Here is a 19,172-nt window from a genome sequence, read left to right on the forward strand (position 1 = left end):
GATAGAACACCATCTCTGACCACAATAAAATTAACTTAGAAGCTATTAACAAAGAGGCACTATTGGGAATTTAAAAACATACTTTTATATAATATATGGATCAAAAAGAAAACCTTAATTGAAATGAGAAAATATTTACAACTGAGTAATAATTAGAAAACTGTTTTTGAGAACTTGTAGGGCATACCTACATGGGGAAATTTGTATCCTTAAAATGCTTCTATTAGAATGCCAGGCGTGGTGGCTCACACCTGTAATCCCAGAACTTTGAAAGACTGATGTGAGAGGATTGCCTGAGCCCATGGGTTCAAAACCAGCCTGGGGAACTTGGCGAGACCTCATCTCTACAATAAATCAAAAAATTAGACAGGCATGGTGGCACGTGCCTATAATTCCAGCAAGTTGGAAGGCTGAGGCAGAAGGATCACCTGAGCCCAGCTGGTCGAGGTTGCAGCGGCCGTGAGCATGCCACTGAACTCTTGCCTATGCAACAGAGTGAGACTCCAACTCAAAAAAAAAAAAAAATTCTCCTATTAGAAAAGAAGAAAGGCTGAAAATGAATGAATTAAGCATATACCTTAAGAAGTTACATAAAGTACAAAAGAACCCAATGAAAATAGAGGAAGGAAATAAAGGCATATAATAAAATTAATTATATAGACAATATATACTAGCAAGAATTTTCTTATCAAGCCAAAGCTTATTTTTTTTAAATAAATTAAAAAGAAAATTGATCAAGAATGATCAAGGGGGAAAAAGTTGAAGAGAAATATTAGGAATAGAAATATTAGTAATGAAAAAGAAGACATAATTAGATGTCACTGGAAATTAAAGTAATAATAAGATACTATTAAGAACAGTTTCATGTTAATAAATTTGAAAACTTAAATGAAATGGAAAAATTCATAGAAAAATATAAATTCATAGAATACTACAAAACTGAGTTAAGAATAAATACAAAACCTGAATAGACCCTGTTCAAGAATTTGTTTTGCTACTTCAAAAAGAAAGCACCAGGTCCAGATATTGTACCAAGTTAATTATTCCCAAAATTTAAGAACTAGGTAATTTCAGTTTTATATACATTAATAAATATCAGCATCTCCAACTTATGAGGTTAGTGTAACTTGAGACTAAAAATTTGAGCAATAAAGAAGAAAATTACAAGTCGGTCTCACTCAAACATAAAAGCAGAAATTTCAAACTAAATATTAGCTAACCAAATTTGTCAATGTAGAAAACAAAAACATGACATCATGCAAAGTTGGTTCAGCATTATAAAGCCTATTGGTAGTATTTACAACACAAGTAAAGAAGAACAATGCATATAACAATTGTAAAAGGTACAAGAAAAGCAATCATCATTCATGATAAAAAGTCTTAGAAAATTCAGGATTATGTCTTAAAAAACCTACAGCAAATTTTGTTCTCAGTGGTGAAACATTAAAAGTGTTTTTTAATCAAGAGGATCAAAAGATGCCCACTTTTAATAGCAACAATATTCAACACTTTACTGAAGGTCCTAGCTCAAACAACAAGACAGAAAAAAAAACAACAGGTGAAAAAATTGTAAATAAAGAAAAGCATCTTTTTGGTAAATGATATAATTGTATATGTAGAAAAACTTAAAGGAAATGTACAAATTATTAGAATTAAAATATGACTGTAGTAATAAAAATATTGTAGTGACATAAAAACAGGCACATAGACCTAGACCCATGGAACAGAATAGAGAGCCCAGAAAAAAACACATACCTATATGGTCAACTAATCTTTGGCACCAAAAATACATAATGGAGAAAGGATAGTATCTCCAATAGATGATGCTGGGAAACTAGAAATTCACATGCAAAAGAATGAAATTGGATCCTTATCTTTCACCAGACACAAAAATGAACTAGAAATATATTAAAGACTTAACTGTAAGACCTGGAACCATAAAACTCCTGGCAGAAAACAAAGGGAAACATTGCTCTTAACAATGTTTTTTTTTTTTTATTTGACTCCCAACTAAAGTAAAAATAAATAAGTGAGACTATATCAAACTAAATAGCTTATGCATAGCAAAAGAAATAATCAAGAAAATGAAAAATGGAATGGGAAAAATGTTTGCAAACCATATATCTGATAAGGAATTAATATCTGAAATATATAAGGAACTCATACAATTCAATAGCAAAAAGAAAAGAAAACATTCCAATTTAAAAATAAAAGAGAAGACATACAAATAATAAATAAGTATTTGAATTAAACAAATTATCAGGGAAATGTAAATTAAGACCACAATGAAATATTATCTTTTTCTTTTTCTTTTTTTTTGTTCTTTTTGGTTGGTGTCTCACTCTGTCTCCCAGGCTGGAATGCAGTTGACCTACTGGACTTAGGGACTACAGGCACATGCCACCACACCCGGCTAATTTTTTGACTTATTGTAGGGACAAGGTCTTGCCATTTTGTCCAGGTGGGAAATATGACCTTATACTTATTAGGGTGGGTTTTGTCAAAAAGGCAGAGATAACAAGTGTTAATGGAGGTGTGGAGAAAAGGGAGCCCTTGTATTCTGTTAATGGGAATGTAAATTAGTACAGTCTTTATGGGAAACAGGATGGAGATCTTTCAGAAAAGTAAAAGTAGAACTACCTATGATCTAGCAATTCCACTTGTGTTATATATTCAAAGAAAACAAAATCAGTATATGTTAGTGAGATCTCTGTACTCCCATGTTCATTGCAACATTCTTTACAATAGCCGAGATATGGAATCTATCTGAGTGTCCATGGATGAAGAAAATGTGTTAAATGTATACAATGGAACATTATTCAGCCATAAAAAAGAAGGAAATCCAGGCCATGTATGGTGGCTCACTCCTATAATCCCAGCACTTTGGGAGGCCAAGGTGAGAGGATTGCCTGAGCCCACAGGTTCGCGACCAACCTGGGCAACTTGGCGAGACCTCGTCTCTAAAATAAATTAAGAAAAATTAGCCAGGTATGGTGACACATGCCTGTAGTTCCAGCTACTTGGAAGGCTAAGGCGTAAGGATTGGCTGAGCCTAGCAAGTCGAGGCTGCGGTGGCCGGGAGCGTGCCACTTGCACTCTGCACTCCAACCTGGGCAGCAGAGTGAGACTCCGACTCAAAAAAAAAAAAAAAAAGACAAGCAAGTTCTGGGGAATCTATTGTACAGTGTGGTAACTGTAGTTAGTAATGCTCTATTGCATACTTGAAATTTGCTAAGAGAGATCTTTAAATGTTCTCACTGGAAAAAAGAGGTAACTCTCTGAGGTGATGGATGATTAATTAGCTTGATTTTGGGAATCATTTCACAATGTATACATATATCAAATTATCACCCTAAGTATATACAATTTTATTTGTGACAATTATTCCCCAATAAAGGTAGGAGAGAAAAGAGTGCTTAATGAGAGGGTTTAACAGAATTTTCAGCTAATAACATGCAAAAGTCAATTACAAGAACAGATTGAAAATTGAATTTTTAGGAAATAACATTTACAATGGCAACACTAAAACACTTTATTGGAAGACATTAAAGAAGTCCCTAAAAATAATTGGGAGATTTACCATGTCAGATACATGGGAAGTCTCATTATAATAAAGATGTTAGTTTTCTTCAAATTGATCTATAGATTCAAGGTCTTTCTAATCCAGCTCTCAACAGAGCTTTTTATGCAACTGGGAAAGCTAGCTAAAAGAGCAAAGAGCCAAGATTAATTCCAAGTCCTCCAGATGAAGAGGAAAAATAGTGTTGGGAGTCAAGAGAGGAAATTGCCTTACTGGATTAAGATTATTATAAATAATGCTCAGGTAATTAATACAGTATGTAAATTGACTGATAAGCCAGTGCAATAAAATAACTCAGAAAGAGAGGCCTGTGTATGACTGAACTGGCACTGGGATCTGTGCAGACCTTCTGTTGAACATTCAGTTCATTATTCACTTGGGAAAGAATAAAAAAGGATATCATAAACAAAGTAAATGTCCATAACACTGACTTTTTAAAAAATTCAGATTAAAAACATTTGTCATAAGATTCCATTTTTGTAGAAATAAATAAGAATATATGTGCTTATATATTTTGAGAAAAGATTTGAAGGATATCAAAAGTCAAAGTGACAAAGTATAATATCTCTGGGTGGTTGAATTGTTGATGATTAATTTTCTCTTGACACATGCCCTTTTTTTCTCTAGATTTTTAAAAAGACGTTGAGTCTGCATTACTTTTTTTTTTTTTTTTGAATTGGAGTCTCACTTTGTTGCCCAGACTGGAGTGCAGTGGCCGCTCTCGGCCACCACAACCTCGACCTGCTGGGCTCCGGCGATCCTTCCGCCTCAGCCTTCCAAGTAGCCGGAATTACAGGCATGTGCTACCACGTCCGGCTGATTTTTTTGATTTATTGTAGAGATGAGGTCTTGCTGCCCAGGCGGGTCCCGAACCCGCGGGCTCAGGCAATCCACTCACCTCAGCCTCCCAAAGGTGCGGGACTATAGGCTGAGACACCGAGCCCGGCTCAATTCACATCTTTATGATGGCTAGCCTTCTAGTCAAGAGCATGGTATATTACTCAATCTTTTCAAGACCTTTTTTTAAAAATTTAATGTAAACTTTGTGATTTTTTTTTTTTTTAAGTAAAGAGCCCACACTGTCATTTAATTTCTAAAATTGTATAATCATTCCATTTTCTTCTGTATTGAGTCAAACCCTTAACTGAGTATCTTTAATGTCAGGATTTAAAAGAGTCAGGAAGGTGATTTAAACATAGAAAACATGCCCTGTATAGTCAGGTCAAGGACCTGGATTTATTTAGTTTACAATAAATGACTAAATTGAAACTAAATACCTATCTTCAAGCATTTGGTAGTGGCCAGCTTTCGTTCAGCTCTGTCTTAAACATACATACACACAAAAATGAACTTCAACTGAAATGTGAGAAATGTAGATTAGAGATTGTAAACTGGCAGCATAAAGTTGTATCAGCCCTCAGGAACATTTTTTTTGGACTACACAATATATTTTAAAAGTTTGCATTGATTGCAAAGTTAAACTATGGGTAGATTTCACATAAAAACTTAAATTTCCAGCTTTTCTGATACCAGTGTACCTTAGTTTCTGATGACAGTTGATAGCTGGAATTGAATCTCTGCTGTCCCCTTTAAATATGTCCTGAATTTGCTCTAGTTATCTAGTCAGAACCCAGCCCTTTCCCTGCTACCTGTCTTGCCTCTTAGGCATTAAGTTTGCAACCTCAATTCAAATAAAAGACGAATTAAGTTGCACATAGGTAGGCTTGGCATTTTGGTATTGTTTTTTTAATATGGTTTTAATATGGTCCTGACTGATGAGGGGGAAGTGAACTAAATGACTCCTCAAGGTTGTTTCTTGTCCCAAGACTTCATGGTTGTATTAGAATAGTCCAGTGTTTCATGAACTTTCTGATTGCCCGTGATCATAGAATCTGAGTTGGAACGGACCCCCTGCAAGACAGAGAGGCCACAGAGTATATGCTTCATCCAGCATTCCTCTGTAGCCACAGGAAATTTGAAATCTATTGCAAGGGGCCTGCTCAAACAGTCGACCATTTAAACAACCAGCTACCTCATTTAGAAGGCTTATTACAAATCTGTGTTTCTTTAATGTATAGTTGTTTAAAGATGAGTAAAGGATTTTGCAGAGAACTTTGGCTTTTATTAGTAGACAGTATTATATCATTCTCATCCCTATGCGTGGTCTGGCAGAGTTATGATTGTGGGAGCTATATGGTTTTGAATATCATTCCATCTGTCTGCATATTACCTAAATAAGGTATATTTATTGCTAAGAGCATATTTTTATAAACAAAAAAGTGAGAAAGCAGTATTAGGAAGAAGTCTGAAGTTTTAGTTTATCTACTTGTTTTACTCTAATTTTTGTCTGTCCTGAGACGCTTTCTCATTCAGTATTAACAATCTCTAATAAAGCCGAGCGCAGTGGCTCACGCCTATAATCCCAGCACTTTGGGATGTGGAGGTGAGAGGACTGCCTGAGCCCACATTGACCAGCCTGGGCAACTTGGCAAGATGCCATGTCTGTGATAAATCAAAAAATTAGCTGGAACTATGGTGGTATGCATCCGTAGTCCCAGCTATTTGGAAGACTGAGGCAGAAGCATTGCCTGAGCTCAGCAGGTCGAGGCTGTAGTGGCTGTGAGCATGCCACTGCACTCCAGCCTGGACGACAGAGTCAGACTCCCACTCAAAAAAAAAAAATCTCTAATGGATCCCATAGATAATGAAATGAATAGCATATAGTGCCGTGTGGTATTACCGATAAAGTCAACAGTGGTAGTTAGAAATTTACTATTTCTAAATAAATTAGGCCTCACATAATTATTTCATTCATAGTTTTTTTTTTTTTCATTAAACTAACCAGTTTGCCCCCATTTGTTTTGGCATGAAATAGACATAACATTATTGTGACTCAGAGTCTAGTACTGTCCTTATTTAAGGACTTGAAATGTTATCTCAAGGGAACCTTTTTGGAGCCTCTGAATGGCTTGGGTAATAAGTGAAATTTTTAGCCTAGGACCACATATTCCACTTACCCCCCCAGGTTGTTTCCCAGTTGTGGTCTTAGATTAGGATCCTATGTGTGTGTTCTTAAACTTAGGACAAGACTCTTGGTTTTGGGTTCCCACAGAACAACCCTTTACTCCAATTCCACACATCACAAGCAGAAGTGAAGGTCACACTTAGTCCTATAACATGTTTCAAAAGGCCCCATCAAGGTTTTTCCAAAGGCCCCATCTCATACTTAGTCTTTTTTTATGTTTTAAATAACAGTATCAAACTCTACCCTTGCTACCCTAGCCCTTCTACTAAGGTCAGGTGTAGCTTTTTGAATGGATACAGTTTGGGAAGTAATGAGTTATAACTTTATTTTTCTTAAATGAAATAACTTTAAAGCACAAGTATTCTCCATCTTATAAATTGTACTATATTCCTGGTCTAGTATAGCACCCAAAACATTGCTGCTACTCAGTAGATATCGGCTTCATTCTTCCTATCCTCTTATTAAATTGCAACCAAGCCTTAAGATGGAGAATGAGAACTGACTCATGACTTCAGAGTGGAGACCGTCACATGCCTGAATTGGCATGCCATTCAGAGCTACTTCTGGGTTAGCACACAGTAAGTAGTCTCATTGAGACCAGTACCCTTTCTTAAAGCAAATATGGAACCACTATCTAACCTACTAAAGTAAGCATACCTTTGCTAAAATGTTAAGCATCTGCAAATTTAGGGTTTGACTTCTTTGAAATTATCTTTAGGACTAAATCTTCAAGTCATCTGTATTCCAGACTTTGAATTGTAATTATAGCTTTAGTTTGAATCTGAAGTTTCCTACAGCAGTTAAAGCAAAAGTAAAATTAATGAATGACTGGCATTCTAACAGAACATGCAAGTTTAAAATGTGTAACTGAGATTTTAAAAAATTCAAATCCAGAATGGGAGTCATTCTAAACTAGCCTGATCTCTTTAAAAGCTTGGGATTATTAAAAAAGGGGAGAGGGAGATTATTTTAGATTTAGAAAAACATAAGAAAACATATCACTTAAAATCCATGAGCTTTGGTTGGATCTTAGCTCAAGGGACAATCAGTAATATACACTTTGGGATAGTTGGGAAAATCTGAATATGAATATGAGCCACATGAATATGGTTATTTGAGCAACACTGTCATCCTCAGTTGTAGTAATAGTATTTTGGTGATAGAAGTCAAGTTTTATGATGTCTAATTTATCCTGAGATGCTTTAGAAAATATGTATATGACATAGGGCACAATATTAACTATTATTGAATCTAGATGGTGAGTGTTGGGGTATTCATGACACCATTTTCCCAGTTTTATGAACCTCTGAAATGTTTCAGATTGTGTGAGTGATGACACCAGTAAGGAGTCATCTCAGGGAGAGAAGCATTGAGGGCACAGTAGGTCTTCCTGAGCCTGCCTCATGGTTTGGGAGAAGGCTTTGCTGGAGGAGAGCCATACAGGTGGTGGGTGGGGCCCACCCTGAAATGGTGTTCACCTGCCAGACTCTTCTGATGGTTCACAAGCCACATGGAGGCGTTTTTCCAAGCCTCCCTGTGAAAAGTCTCATAATAGATGCTGTGGGAGAGGGCTTCCCACTGCTGTACACCATACCACAGACTCCCCCTGGCAGCCGTGAGGAAGCTCAGGCTGCCTTGGCTATGAGTCCACTGGAAAACAAGTGAGGCTGGATAGTTTTACAGTAAAAACTCTGAGTTAGATGTTTGCTCTCAGTGTCTTGGGACTATGAACTATAACAACCCAAATAAATGACCACTCCCTTAAAACGCATTACTCATTGGAGCACCGTATTACTTAAAACTAATCTACTGCCTCGCTAAGCCAGGATGGAATTTGTTCAACTCATATGTGAGTTTTTTTTATTGTAATTTTCACCTTCCTATTTATGAAGTCTACAAATTTCTAATAAAGCCATTTTGAAGCAGTATATTTTAAACAGAATATGAAATAAAATAGTAAAATTTTGGCTTATTTTTTCTCTCATAAACATTACTAACCCTCCCCCCCACAAACATTTTTCTCTTGAAGACTTCATATCAATTGGTGAACGAGTTATAACTTCATAACAACCAGGTGAGACAGGAGAAGATTAATGTGGTAACAGGTCATCATTTTGAGCTTCACTGTGGCTCTGGAGGTTGTTTGTAGTATACAGAGAGATGCAACCACTCCTAACAAAGTACAGAATGTAAAAGGTGGCACGGAGTCTGGAGATTCTTGGGGCTGCTTGCTTGGAGGCCAGGGAGAAAGATGGAATCTCTCTGGTATTAGATGGCTATGTGACATTAAGCAATTCAGAAATATAAATTATTTCTAGAAGATTCCTTTAGGTACATGGGAAGGTGTTTCCATTACAAAACTATTCTCCCTCTAACCCCAATCTCTTCCCGCATCTAAAGACAGTTTTCTCAGATTTATGAGAACCACCATCGCTAGGAGGAAACAGGCAGACCTAAATGCAATTTGTAAGAGTCTCATAAACTTGGAATACCATTGTCAGGTAGTTTCCAAATGAAAAGATAATCACTTTATTTTTTCCATTGACTAATTTTCCACCTATCTCCTGATAACTCAGGTTTTCAGCATTTAGAGCACCAGTGTAGCAAACTGGGAGCTGGTGCCCCCATTAGGGAAAGCAAAGGACCCTCTGGATTCTTTGTCAAATTGCTGTTTAGCTTCAGAGAGTGGTGGAACTTGCGTTAGCCCTGGCTAAGTACAAAATCTCGGTGGCCTGCTGAACTCTATGAAGTCGATTTCATTAAGAGCAACAACAATAAGAATGTAGTCTTTATCACTGCCTGTTATCTATGGATAAAAGAAATACATCTCCCTACTTAAAACTAATCTACTGCCTGGCTAAGCCAGGATGGAATTTGTTCAATTCAGTATGTTTCAGGCAGCAGTAATTTTCTCTGTTTATATATCAAATTCAGTTTGCCATAAGTACTGACACAGTACCTTTTGTGTTTAATCTCTCCTTAAGTTTCTCTTTAAACAGTAAAGTTTCATATGACCAGTGGAATTTGGACTAAGCAGGTGCAAATCTTTTTTACATGTTAAACTTGCTATTTCTCTTGTAGGTGCCATTCAGCCAGGTTTTTGGAACTAATAACAGGATGCCAGTTTAGGAAGAACTCATTTTAACATAATTCTATCCTAGGGGTAGGGGGTAAGGTTTCAATAAACTCAGTTCTTCTACTAACTTCAGTAATACATCACTTGGAATCTGCTTTAAACTATTTTCTTTTTCTAGTGGAGAAGGTATCATATTGAGACTTTATTGTTCAGCATTGCAAATAGGATTTAGTTATCATTCAAGTAGTATCTCCAGATATCAAGCTTTCTGAGCTCAGAGCTGTAGTTTTCATGTTCTGTATCAGATTTAGCATGATCATAACATTTTATTGCTGGAGATTTTTACAGGAAGATTTTTGAAATTTTGAACATGCTATCTGAATCTTAATCACCTAGAGCTATTATAGATAAACAAAGGCAGAATGACTGAGTTAGATACTGCACTTTTTTTTTCTTGGTCAATTATTTGGAAGATTCACATTTTTTTTCTTTTTTTGAGTGAGTCAGGTTCTCATTCTGTCGCCCAGATATGTGCATGGCTCACCACAGCCTCAAACTCCTAGGTGCAAATGATCCTCCTTCCTTAACCTCCCCAGTCAGTCGTGCGCCACCACATCTGAATAATTTTTTGGTTTTTTTGTAGAGACAGGCTCTCATTATGTTGCTTAGTCTGGTCTCGAACTCCTGGGCTCAAGCAGTCCTCCCGCCTTAACCTCCCAAAGTATTGGTATTACAGGTGTGAGCACCAGGCCAAGACTCACATTATAGATCATTACTTGAAAAATCACTTTTGAATTTTGCTATGTGTATGAATCCTGAATTATTAAGGACTCCTCGCCTATGACCTCCCTTCCCCAGCAGTAGGAAAAGAAACATTTGTAGAAATGACTTCCATTCTCTCAGTGACCTAAGGAATGACATACTTGTTTTTAAGCACTCAGAGTAATGCCAGCAGTATGTATATTTTGTTTGACATTTTAAGCAGAAGCAAGCCACATGACTGAAATGCAATTTATTTTCACATCTGTTAGGAAAAATATATATTTCATCTCAGTAAATCTGGAGATTATCCTTTCATAGATGTCACTGTTATTTTGCAATTCGTGTGACTAAAGCAATTGTGCTGTCAGAGGCATAGCTTGTTTAGAAAGCATCAAGTCTGCAGTCACTGATGTCCTAGGTCTTTCTACAGGAGTGTCGGAAGGATTCTGAATGTAAAAGTGGAAACTTCTTCAGAAAATTATGTCCACAGACTTTGGAGAGACTGATGGTCTTAGAGATCATTTCTTGCAACTCTTGGCCCCTCCAATTTCACAGATTAAATTAGAACTGGGGACCCTCACCCCTTTCTGGTGGGCCTTTCACTTTCTGATTCTTCCACCAAATATTTGACTGCTGACTGCATTAACTGGGATTAATTTCACTTGATATTTTCAGAAAAGTCATGAACAAAATAGTCTTCACCAGGAGGGAAGCTGAAAGAGAGAGAAAGAGGGAGGCAGGAAGGAATTATACTGACTCTTTCTGTGAACCATCTGAAATTATGTTGCCACTCTGTAAATGAATTGTAGTTCTCCATTTTCACAGATGGCATTCACTCTTTTGGACCTGGACCAGACCTGTAGTTGCAGCTCATTCATTTTTAAAGGCAATGTAGTATTTCACTCTATGACTATATTCCCTTTTTTTTTTTTAAATCGACTGTTAATGGATATTTTCATTGTTTCCAGTTTGAGACTCTTGTGAAGAATGCTATTGTAAACACTGTATCTTCATGCTTAAGGTCAGCTTTAGATACTTAAGTATTTCTTCTCAGCGGTTGTACCAATTTGTACACTATATGAAAATGCTGTTTGTCCTGTGTCCTTGCCAACACTTAATGCTCTGTGTTTTTTATTTAGGCCATTCTGGTGAGTTGGAGAAAATGTTTGTTTTGACTCATGCTGTGTTTCTTTTCATCTCTTTCTATATAAAGACTTTGCTATACTTGAATTAGGATAGCTTATGTATAGGCAAAATATACTCATCTTTCAGTAGATACTAAGTGATCCCTTTCATGTTCTCATAAGCAATGAGTACTAGAAGGTGATTAAGATCTATCTATCTATTCACAAGCATAGACTGAATTATCTTCTCATCTGAAAGCCCTGATTTTCAGGCACATTAGACCTCCTCGTTTATTTCATTTTATGGATGAAGTGACTGAGCCACTTCAGGGACTACGGGCTAGTCCAGCTGTTATGGCCAGGCCTCCTGGAAGAGCTAAGATAGTAATGTTCATCCTTTACTCTCAAGTGAAGCCCTCTAATTGATTCTTTTCATTTGCTAAATAATTATTTAGTGCATATTGCACAGCAGGCATTGGGCTGGACTCCTAGGATTCTGTGGCAAACAAACTTTTAACCTAACAGTGTCCTCTTTCACTTTACAGGTTATGGCTTTCAAATCACAGCCTATTTCCTCAAGAGAGGGATACGCCTTCGCTGCATCGGGGGCCCACAGAATGCTGGTAAGAAGCCTATTTCTCGAGGTGTCAGACATTTCACACATACAACTTGCCCTAGAGAAGGGATGAAGATTAAGGAACGAGAGTCCACCTGCTTCATTGCCTTCATGTCACTGAATTTATCCAAACATGTGTGACTGTTGTTCCCCAATTAGTACTGGGTTCACTGCCTACCTGATGACAGTGGGCGGTGCCTCACTGACTTTCCTTGCCTGATGCATCTCAGCACTTTCATTGAGTTTCCTGAGTGGCTTGACACACGCTTGAACTATGAATCACTTCATTCTTCTCAGTGCATACCAGGGCCCCGGGATACAGTGCAAGTGTGTACATGAGAACATACTTTCCCAGCCCAGAGCCATCAGAGCCTTCCCTAGTTGTGTGTCAAGGTGAGTTCCCCCCATCCTCTCCCCAAGTCAAGATGTCCCTGAGGAAATGATGTCAGACATGTCCAGCCAGTAATAAAGGCAGATTGACCTTTCTGCGAGTTGATCTAATCATTAGAAAGAACATTGAAGTCACCTTCCTTGGATAATTTCAGCATGTATAAAGGATATAAAACAGGGATTTTAAAAAATTAACTATATAGAGGTTTGCTCTTGTACTCTTCTTGGTGATCTTCACTTTAACCCTAAATGTTGCTTCAACGTATTACTGTCCTAAAGGGGCCTTCTACTTTGTGCAGCTCTCTTCGTAAAATAAGCAACTAGCCTTGAATCTGTGTACCCTTTGTGGTAGGGACTGTCATTGCCTAAATCTATCTTTATTTATTTAATGTTTTAAATCAGTTGATCTTTATTTTCATTGTTCCTATTAACAGTCAGTTCAAAACACACACAAATTGCCCCCAAGTGGGCTTCAAATATACATACAAGGGCAATACAGTTAATCACTTAGCTTTAGTTTGTACTACCTATTTTTGAAGAAATGTAAACATATTGATTTAGTTTTTAAAAAGTTAATTATCAGGAAGTTTATGAAATAAGGAATATAGAAAAAGATAGAAGAAAGTTTAAAAAAAAAAAAACAAGCCAATTTTTACCTCATAAAAATTACCGTCCATAACACAGTGAGCAACCTCCTTCCTTGGAGGTATACCAGTGTGTAAATCTTTATTTAAATATTAAAATAGGACAACTTTTGATTGTGACCTACACAGAGTAAAGGGGTGCAGATGTGGCTTTTAACATCTGGCACAAAAATGTTTAAAATCAACCATTCTAGCATTCTTATTTTTCAGAGGAAGAAATGCAAATACAAAACAGAGGAATTTTTTGATAGAACTGATTATTTTGAATTCTAATTCTGATCTACTAATAAACCGTTGTGTTTCAATATTATGATTTTAGAAGGGGTGAAGGTGGACAAATAATCAATTCTGTGGCTCAGAATTCCCCTTCCATAAAGTGGAAAGCAGATGACTTACCACTTACCTCAGTAAGATATTTTAGGAGCTAATGAATAAATATTAACTACTCTCCTAATTTTGTTCTTCTGGCTTTTCAAAATCCATCCCCAATCACCTAGCCAGATATAATATTGACATGGGGTCAAAGTTTAAACACACCCAGGGCCCTACCTACAATGGGGATTTCTCCATGAGTAGGGCTAGTTGGGGGTAAGATCAGAACAACAGGTTAGGTCCCAGTCATGACACCTTTGGATGCTGGGCTCTGGGGAGCCATGATAGGCTTTTGAGTAAGATGAGCTGAGCTCTTTTTTAGACCCACTACCCTGCTGTGTTGAGTAGGATGAATTAGAATAGGGACGGAACATGATGCCAAGGACACAGGAATGGTCCAGAGGTAAGGAGAGAGCTGTTACAGAAACAACTCATTAGACCTTGGGTATAACTTAACCTAGCCAAGTGGTGTAAGGTATTAACTGCTTTTCAATTGTGTGTCCATGTAACTGATACTTTCGTGCTTGCTTCCAAATGGTGCATCAGATGGACATACGTTCTTACCTCAGTCATTGCCATTACAGGCAATGTCTTTGAAAGACTTCACTTACCTGACTCATAATATCTGTCTTTTAAAAAATTAGTCTCATCTAACAGAGAAGTTTCCTCTTTTATAGAAATGACTATTTAATCACAAAGCATGATACACATGTATTATAAAAATATTCAAGCAGTGCAATCAAGTATAAAGAAGAGAGAAGAGCCACCTCCCTAGCCACCCAGAATATACACTCACTCCAAACATCACTCTGGGGATAGGTGGAGGCTGGTGAATGAGTGGACAGACAGGTGAAAGAAGATCTGAATGGCATTCTCATTTTCTGTTCCTTTCATTGAATGTTGAGGAGTTCAGTTCCGTGATTTATTCAGCCTTCCCTACCCAGAAACCAGTGGTTTTAACCATTTTCTTAATAATTTGATCATTACTTCTTAAGAGAAGCTGCAATTTTCATAGCCTGATTCAGATTGTTAGTTTGCCCTTCAAACTACCCTCTCTAAGGGACCCTCTCTAAGGCCAGCTGACCAAGGAGATGAGACGCAAACTAGTGAAAACATTTGATGGGTCACATGTTCAGGTTCTGTCCAGTATCCTTCCTCTTCCTCTGTAAGTCTACATGCTCATTTGAAAATGTTGGACCTGTTGCCCAAATATGAGCTCTAAATAGAAGACAGCAAACCACCACAGAGGGAAAGCTGCAGAGGTTCTGCCTGGGGGTTTCATGTGATATAATGGCCCAGGGGCTCAAGTGGACCAATTTGCCGCCTCTCCTGCTCTCCCCAGAGCTTAGTGCTCACCCTGCCCTATTGATGGCAAACCCTGAAAGGGTGGGAGGGGAGTGCATATTGCCTTACCTTAAAATGAACAAAAAGTCTGGATCAAGAAATTTCCATATGTGTAGTTCTTGACGCTCTTAGTAACTTGCTTTTCTTCATTTTATACAGAGCTCCAAATATTCCCTGACAGATTTGTGGTCTGTGTCAGTCAGCTTGCATTCAGTCATGATCTTTTGGCAAGTCCAAACGAAGAATTGGTGCGTATGAAAAAATTATTTAAGCAAATCTGCTTAAATGCTGAGTTACTGTAAAAAATAGAAAACAAAAAAGAATCATTCAGCTGATGAGTACTCAATGCATGTTTTAAGGGAACAAAAAATGTCCAACCTATTTTGCATGGTGTTATTGATTAATATATGCATTGGTTTTCTTTTGTTCTGAAGACTCCTTGAATATTTAGTTTAATCAGCTGTATATTTTCCATATTAATTTTAAATGAGAAAGCAATACATCACAAAAACTGTGGTGCTTGTGAGTGTTTAAATGAAATAAAGCAAAGTCTTTAAATGAAATGAAGCAAAATCCACATGTTTCCACTGGAAGCTTTCATTGGGGTCAGTGGCTTTTGAATTCTATTCCTTGGTGAATCACTGACATTTTCATGAGAACCAGTACTTTTCCCCAGTGTATTATTTCATAGCTGATAGGGTTCATTCGCATTCATTCTCTCTCTCTCTCTCTCTCTCTCTCTCTCTCTCTCTCTCTCTCTCTCTCTCTCTCTCTCTCTCTGTGTGTGTGTGTATGTGTGTGTGTGTGTGTGTCTGTCTGTCTGTCTGTCTCTGTCTCTTTTTTCTCAGAATCTGTTTCTGTTTCATTGGAGTTCTCTGTTCTCACAAACAGATAAAGAAAATTTAACTTGGAATGTTGCAACTTACAGCTTTGTCTTCCAAGCTTGCTTTAACATTTGCACTTGGAGAGTGTCCTTGTTGTGTATATGTATGTTTGCTGCAGTCACAGCGCAGTCTACCTGAGCTTAATTCTACACAAACTTTTTTTTCATATTTTTGGACATATGTCTCAAATCTTTAATAAAAAACAGAAAAAAAATCTAGCAGATATTAACCCAGCTATGAAGTATGACATGATTATTATGCTTCTAAAATAATTTATGGGAATATTAGATTACCCTTGATATTTATTATTTTTTAATCCATATGAAATCTGAAATTTGGCCCACATCATCTAAAACCAGCTTCTTATCTCATCTTAAATAAATACATAGGAAGAGTGTTTCAGAGGCTAGAGGGGTGAATAGAGACCCAGGAAAAGTAAAGAGCAGAGAACTTACATTTAAATAAGGATGCCTTTATTTGGTACAGAGGAACCCAAAAGCCTGCATTTTCTCTTCCTCATCCATCAGTCAAAGGATACATATTAAATGAAGTAAATGAAGCAAATTTGGTGAAAAGTATTAAAAGTGTATCCTTTGAAATATTTCCAAGATGTTATCTTAGTAAATTAAGTAGTAATGCCATTGGCATACAACTAAAATATAATATAATATAGCTTAACTGATTCTCAGAGAAAGGAAGAAATTGATCTTTGATTTAAGAAAACAACAATTAACTGTACCAGAATGTATTATTGCTTTCAGATGAAATAGAGGAGAAATCAGATCTTGTATCTTATATGTAATATTAATACTTAGTATCTTAAATTATTAAGGGAGAATTAAAACATCTCAATACAAATGAAACATTATCCCCCTTCAGGGCTCTGGTGTTTATACAGATGTAAATTTTCTATAGCTGCTGTCATATAAATCCTATAATCTAGAGGACTTCCTAAACATTGAGAACTTTCATTCTGAATAGTGGACCAGTCTGAGCCTTTTCAGCTTCCTTATCTTTAAAATGTTCTGCTCTCTATCAGTAACACAATCGAGTCATTTACATCATGATGCTTTTTCATTGTTCAAGTGATTCTCTAAGTCATGGTCCCACTCTATCTCTTCAATTGCTCTTTTTCCCCCACCTCTGCCCGTCTCTTCACTAAGCACTTTCCCAGCCACGTGTAAAAGTCAGCTAAAGCCCAGCTCTGCTAAACAGCTTCATTGCTGGACACAAGCTCTGTGCACACCTTCTGCCTGGCCCGCTCACCCCTGCACCTCCTCTCCGCTCAGACCTCTAGCCTACCACTTCCACAGGCTTGTTGTCGTGAGAAGCAATAAAAGATACAGGTCAAGTAAAGGTCCCTCTCCCACAAATGGCCCATCAAGCCAACGACACCATCCTTCCACCAGAAGTGTCTTGGAGCTTAATCCTCATTGATATTTGACCTCTGCAGAGTCCCCCTGCCCCAGCTCTTTAAGAATCAATAAACAATCCCCTTCCATTGCTGTCTCCTGCCTGAGAGAAAGCATTCTTACTCCTTGCTCTACCTTTCAAATGCCCAAAGCCAGTGATAGCAGGCTCTGTGTGTATTCCTGAACTTTCTTCAAACTTCCAATTCTTTTGTCAGTTTATGTTTGCCAAAGGGCAGGATCCATCTCGTTTTCTCATGATAGTGATTCTCAAGAACATCTGACTGGGCAAGGCGAGGGAATTGGCTCCCTGAGTAGCTATATTGCAGATATTTCTTTGGCAATAACCTGCAGCTCTGTTCCTATAACTGTTTCCTTAACTCACTCTTCTAAAGCCACAGAAGTGGCAGGGGAGTGAGCTATGCCCCGAGTAACTGCCTTGGGGCCTTACTCTTACTGGAGCCTTGAGGAACACAGATTTTTCTTCCTTTATTATTATTATTCTTATTTTCTATTTTGGATCCTCAGTGTCTAAGTGACAATTTGTTAGGAAATCTGGGAGCATCTTTTCAAAACTGCTCTGCCAAGGGATTCTTTCAGCCTGCAAACAAGGAAGTCAGCTGCACTTCGCTCCCCAGTTCTTAAAAATGGCTGTGCTAAAGAACCGCTGTTCCAGATCAGGCAGTACAAAGGGAGTAATGCCCCTCCTTGATGAGGCAGAGAGAACACAGCCACACCATCCCTCAGTGCTACAGTGCTAGGAATGTCTGTCCCCACTGTCACTGTGGCCATTTCTCTTGTCTACTCGTGGACTTTGGTGCAGGGAGATCCTCCGTTTTGCAATAGCTCTGCACAGAGTGCCCATGTGCTAGGGATGTGGGAATCATGATGTGTACTTTGGGAAGAAGGGGCATTATTTTGAAATGAGTCATTGTATTTTTCTTACTAGAGTTTCTCATAAGAAATCTCAAAACCCTTGTAGCCTCAGTTTTTGACCTATTGCTAGATACAGTACCGGGGAGTCTTTTTGAGAGTTTTTCCCTTTCAATTGTCTTTTTTTGTTCTTACCTTTTTTTCCTAACATAAAAAACATAAAATAAATTTTTATTGCACTCACTATATTCCATTCCAACAATATTTTCTTATCTACAAACCCAAGTCCCTATGTAGAAACTGTTTTCTTTCTCAGATGTAAAGCCCTGGAGCCTTTGGGAAATTTAAAATTATTTATTATTTCTATTATTTCTTTATTAAAGTTGTGTAAATAACCATAGAACTCTGTATATATCTAGGACATTTCAGGGTCAGCACAAAGCTACTATTTCACTGTGTGTTGGTTACAGCCATTCCTTCAGTCTCTGGAGACCAGCCTTCCCATCTGTTCTTACCATCACATTTGAACATAATTTGCTGAGTGCCGGCTCTCTGCTAGGAACTCTTGTAGGCACTGGAGAAACAAAGAAAAATAAGAGAGTGGTTTTGCCCTCAAGGAGCTTACAGTCTGGCAGATCTAGGCTGCTGAAGGTTATCCTCGTGACCTAAGAATGTCATTCAGATAAGGCCATCATTTTTCCTAAAGATATTTCCATTATGCATCTTTATCTTTAATGGTTCAATTGAATCCTTTCTACAACTCAGGAGGAAAGTCCCCAAATCCTGGAGTTGCTTTCCTAAGTTGTCCAAGTCTATGCTCCTTAGGGAAATTGAAAAAAAGGACCTGTAATGCTAGCGCTGCCCAATAGTGGATCTGTACATTAAGATATTTGGGTTCTCTGCCTTATGCTTCATTTGAGCTGTAGTCAAGCCAAGAAAATAGTTGTCAAGGTTCTGCAGACATAGCCCAGCCACGCAAGGTTAGGTCCTCACTGTAGCATCATCTCAGTACTAAAGAAGGATTGCTAGGACATTCTGACAAGAAACAATATTTAAGCACTAACTTGAACACT

The 19,172-nt window shown here is 37.6% G+C and overlaps 1 protein-coding gene across 1 annotated transcript in view; it reads left to right on the forward strand.

Moving 5' to 3' along the window:
- The window catches only part of SLX4IP (SLX4 interacting protein), a 189,072-nt gene that overhangs the window by 152,693 nt on the left and 17,207 nt on the right, over positions 1 to 19,172 (forward strand). Inside the window, exons 5-6 of the mRNA XM_008059582.1 lie at positions 12,113 to 12,190; positions 15,093 to 15,181. Coding sequence (XP_008057773.1) covers positions 12,113 to 12,190; positions 15,093 to 15,181 — 167 coding nt within the window. The remainder of the gene's footprint in view (positions 1 to 12,112; positions 12,191 to 15,092; positions 15,182 to 19,172) is intronic.

The sequence above is a fragment of the Carlito syrichta genome, unplaced genomic scaffold, assembly GCF_000164805.1.
Source record: "Carlito syrichta isolate Samal-C Ts95f unplaced genomic scaffold, Tarsius_syrichta-2.0.1 Scaffold304264, whole genome shotgun sequence".
Taxonomy (NCBI): Eukaryota; Metazoa; Chordata; class Mammalia; order Primates; family Tarsiidae; genus Carlito; species Carlito syrichta.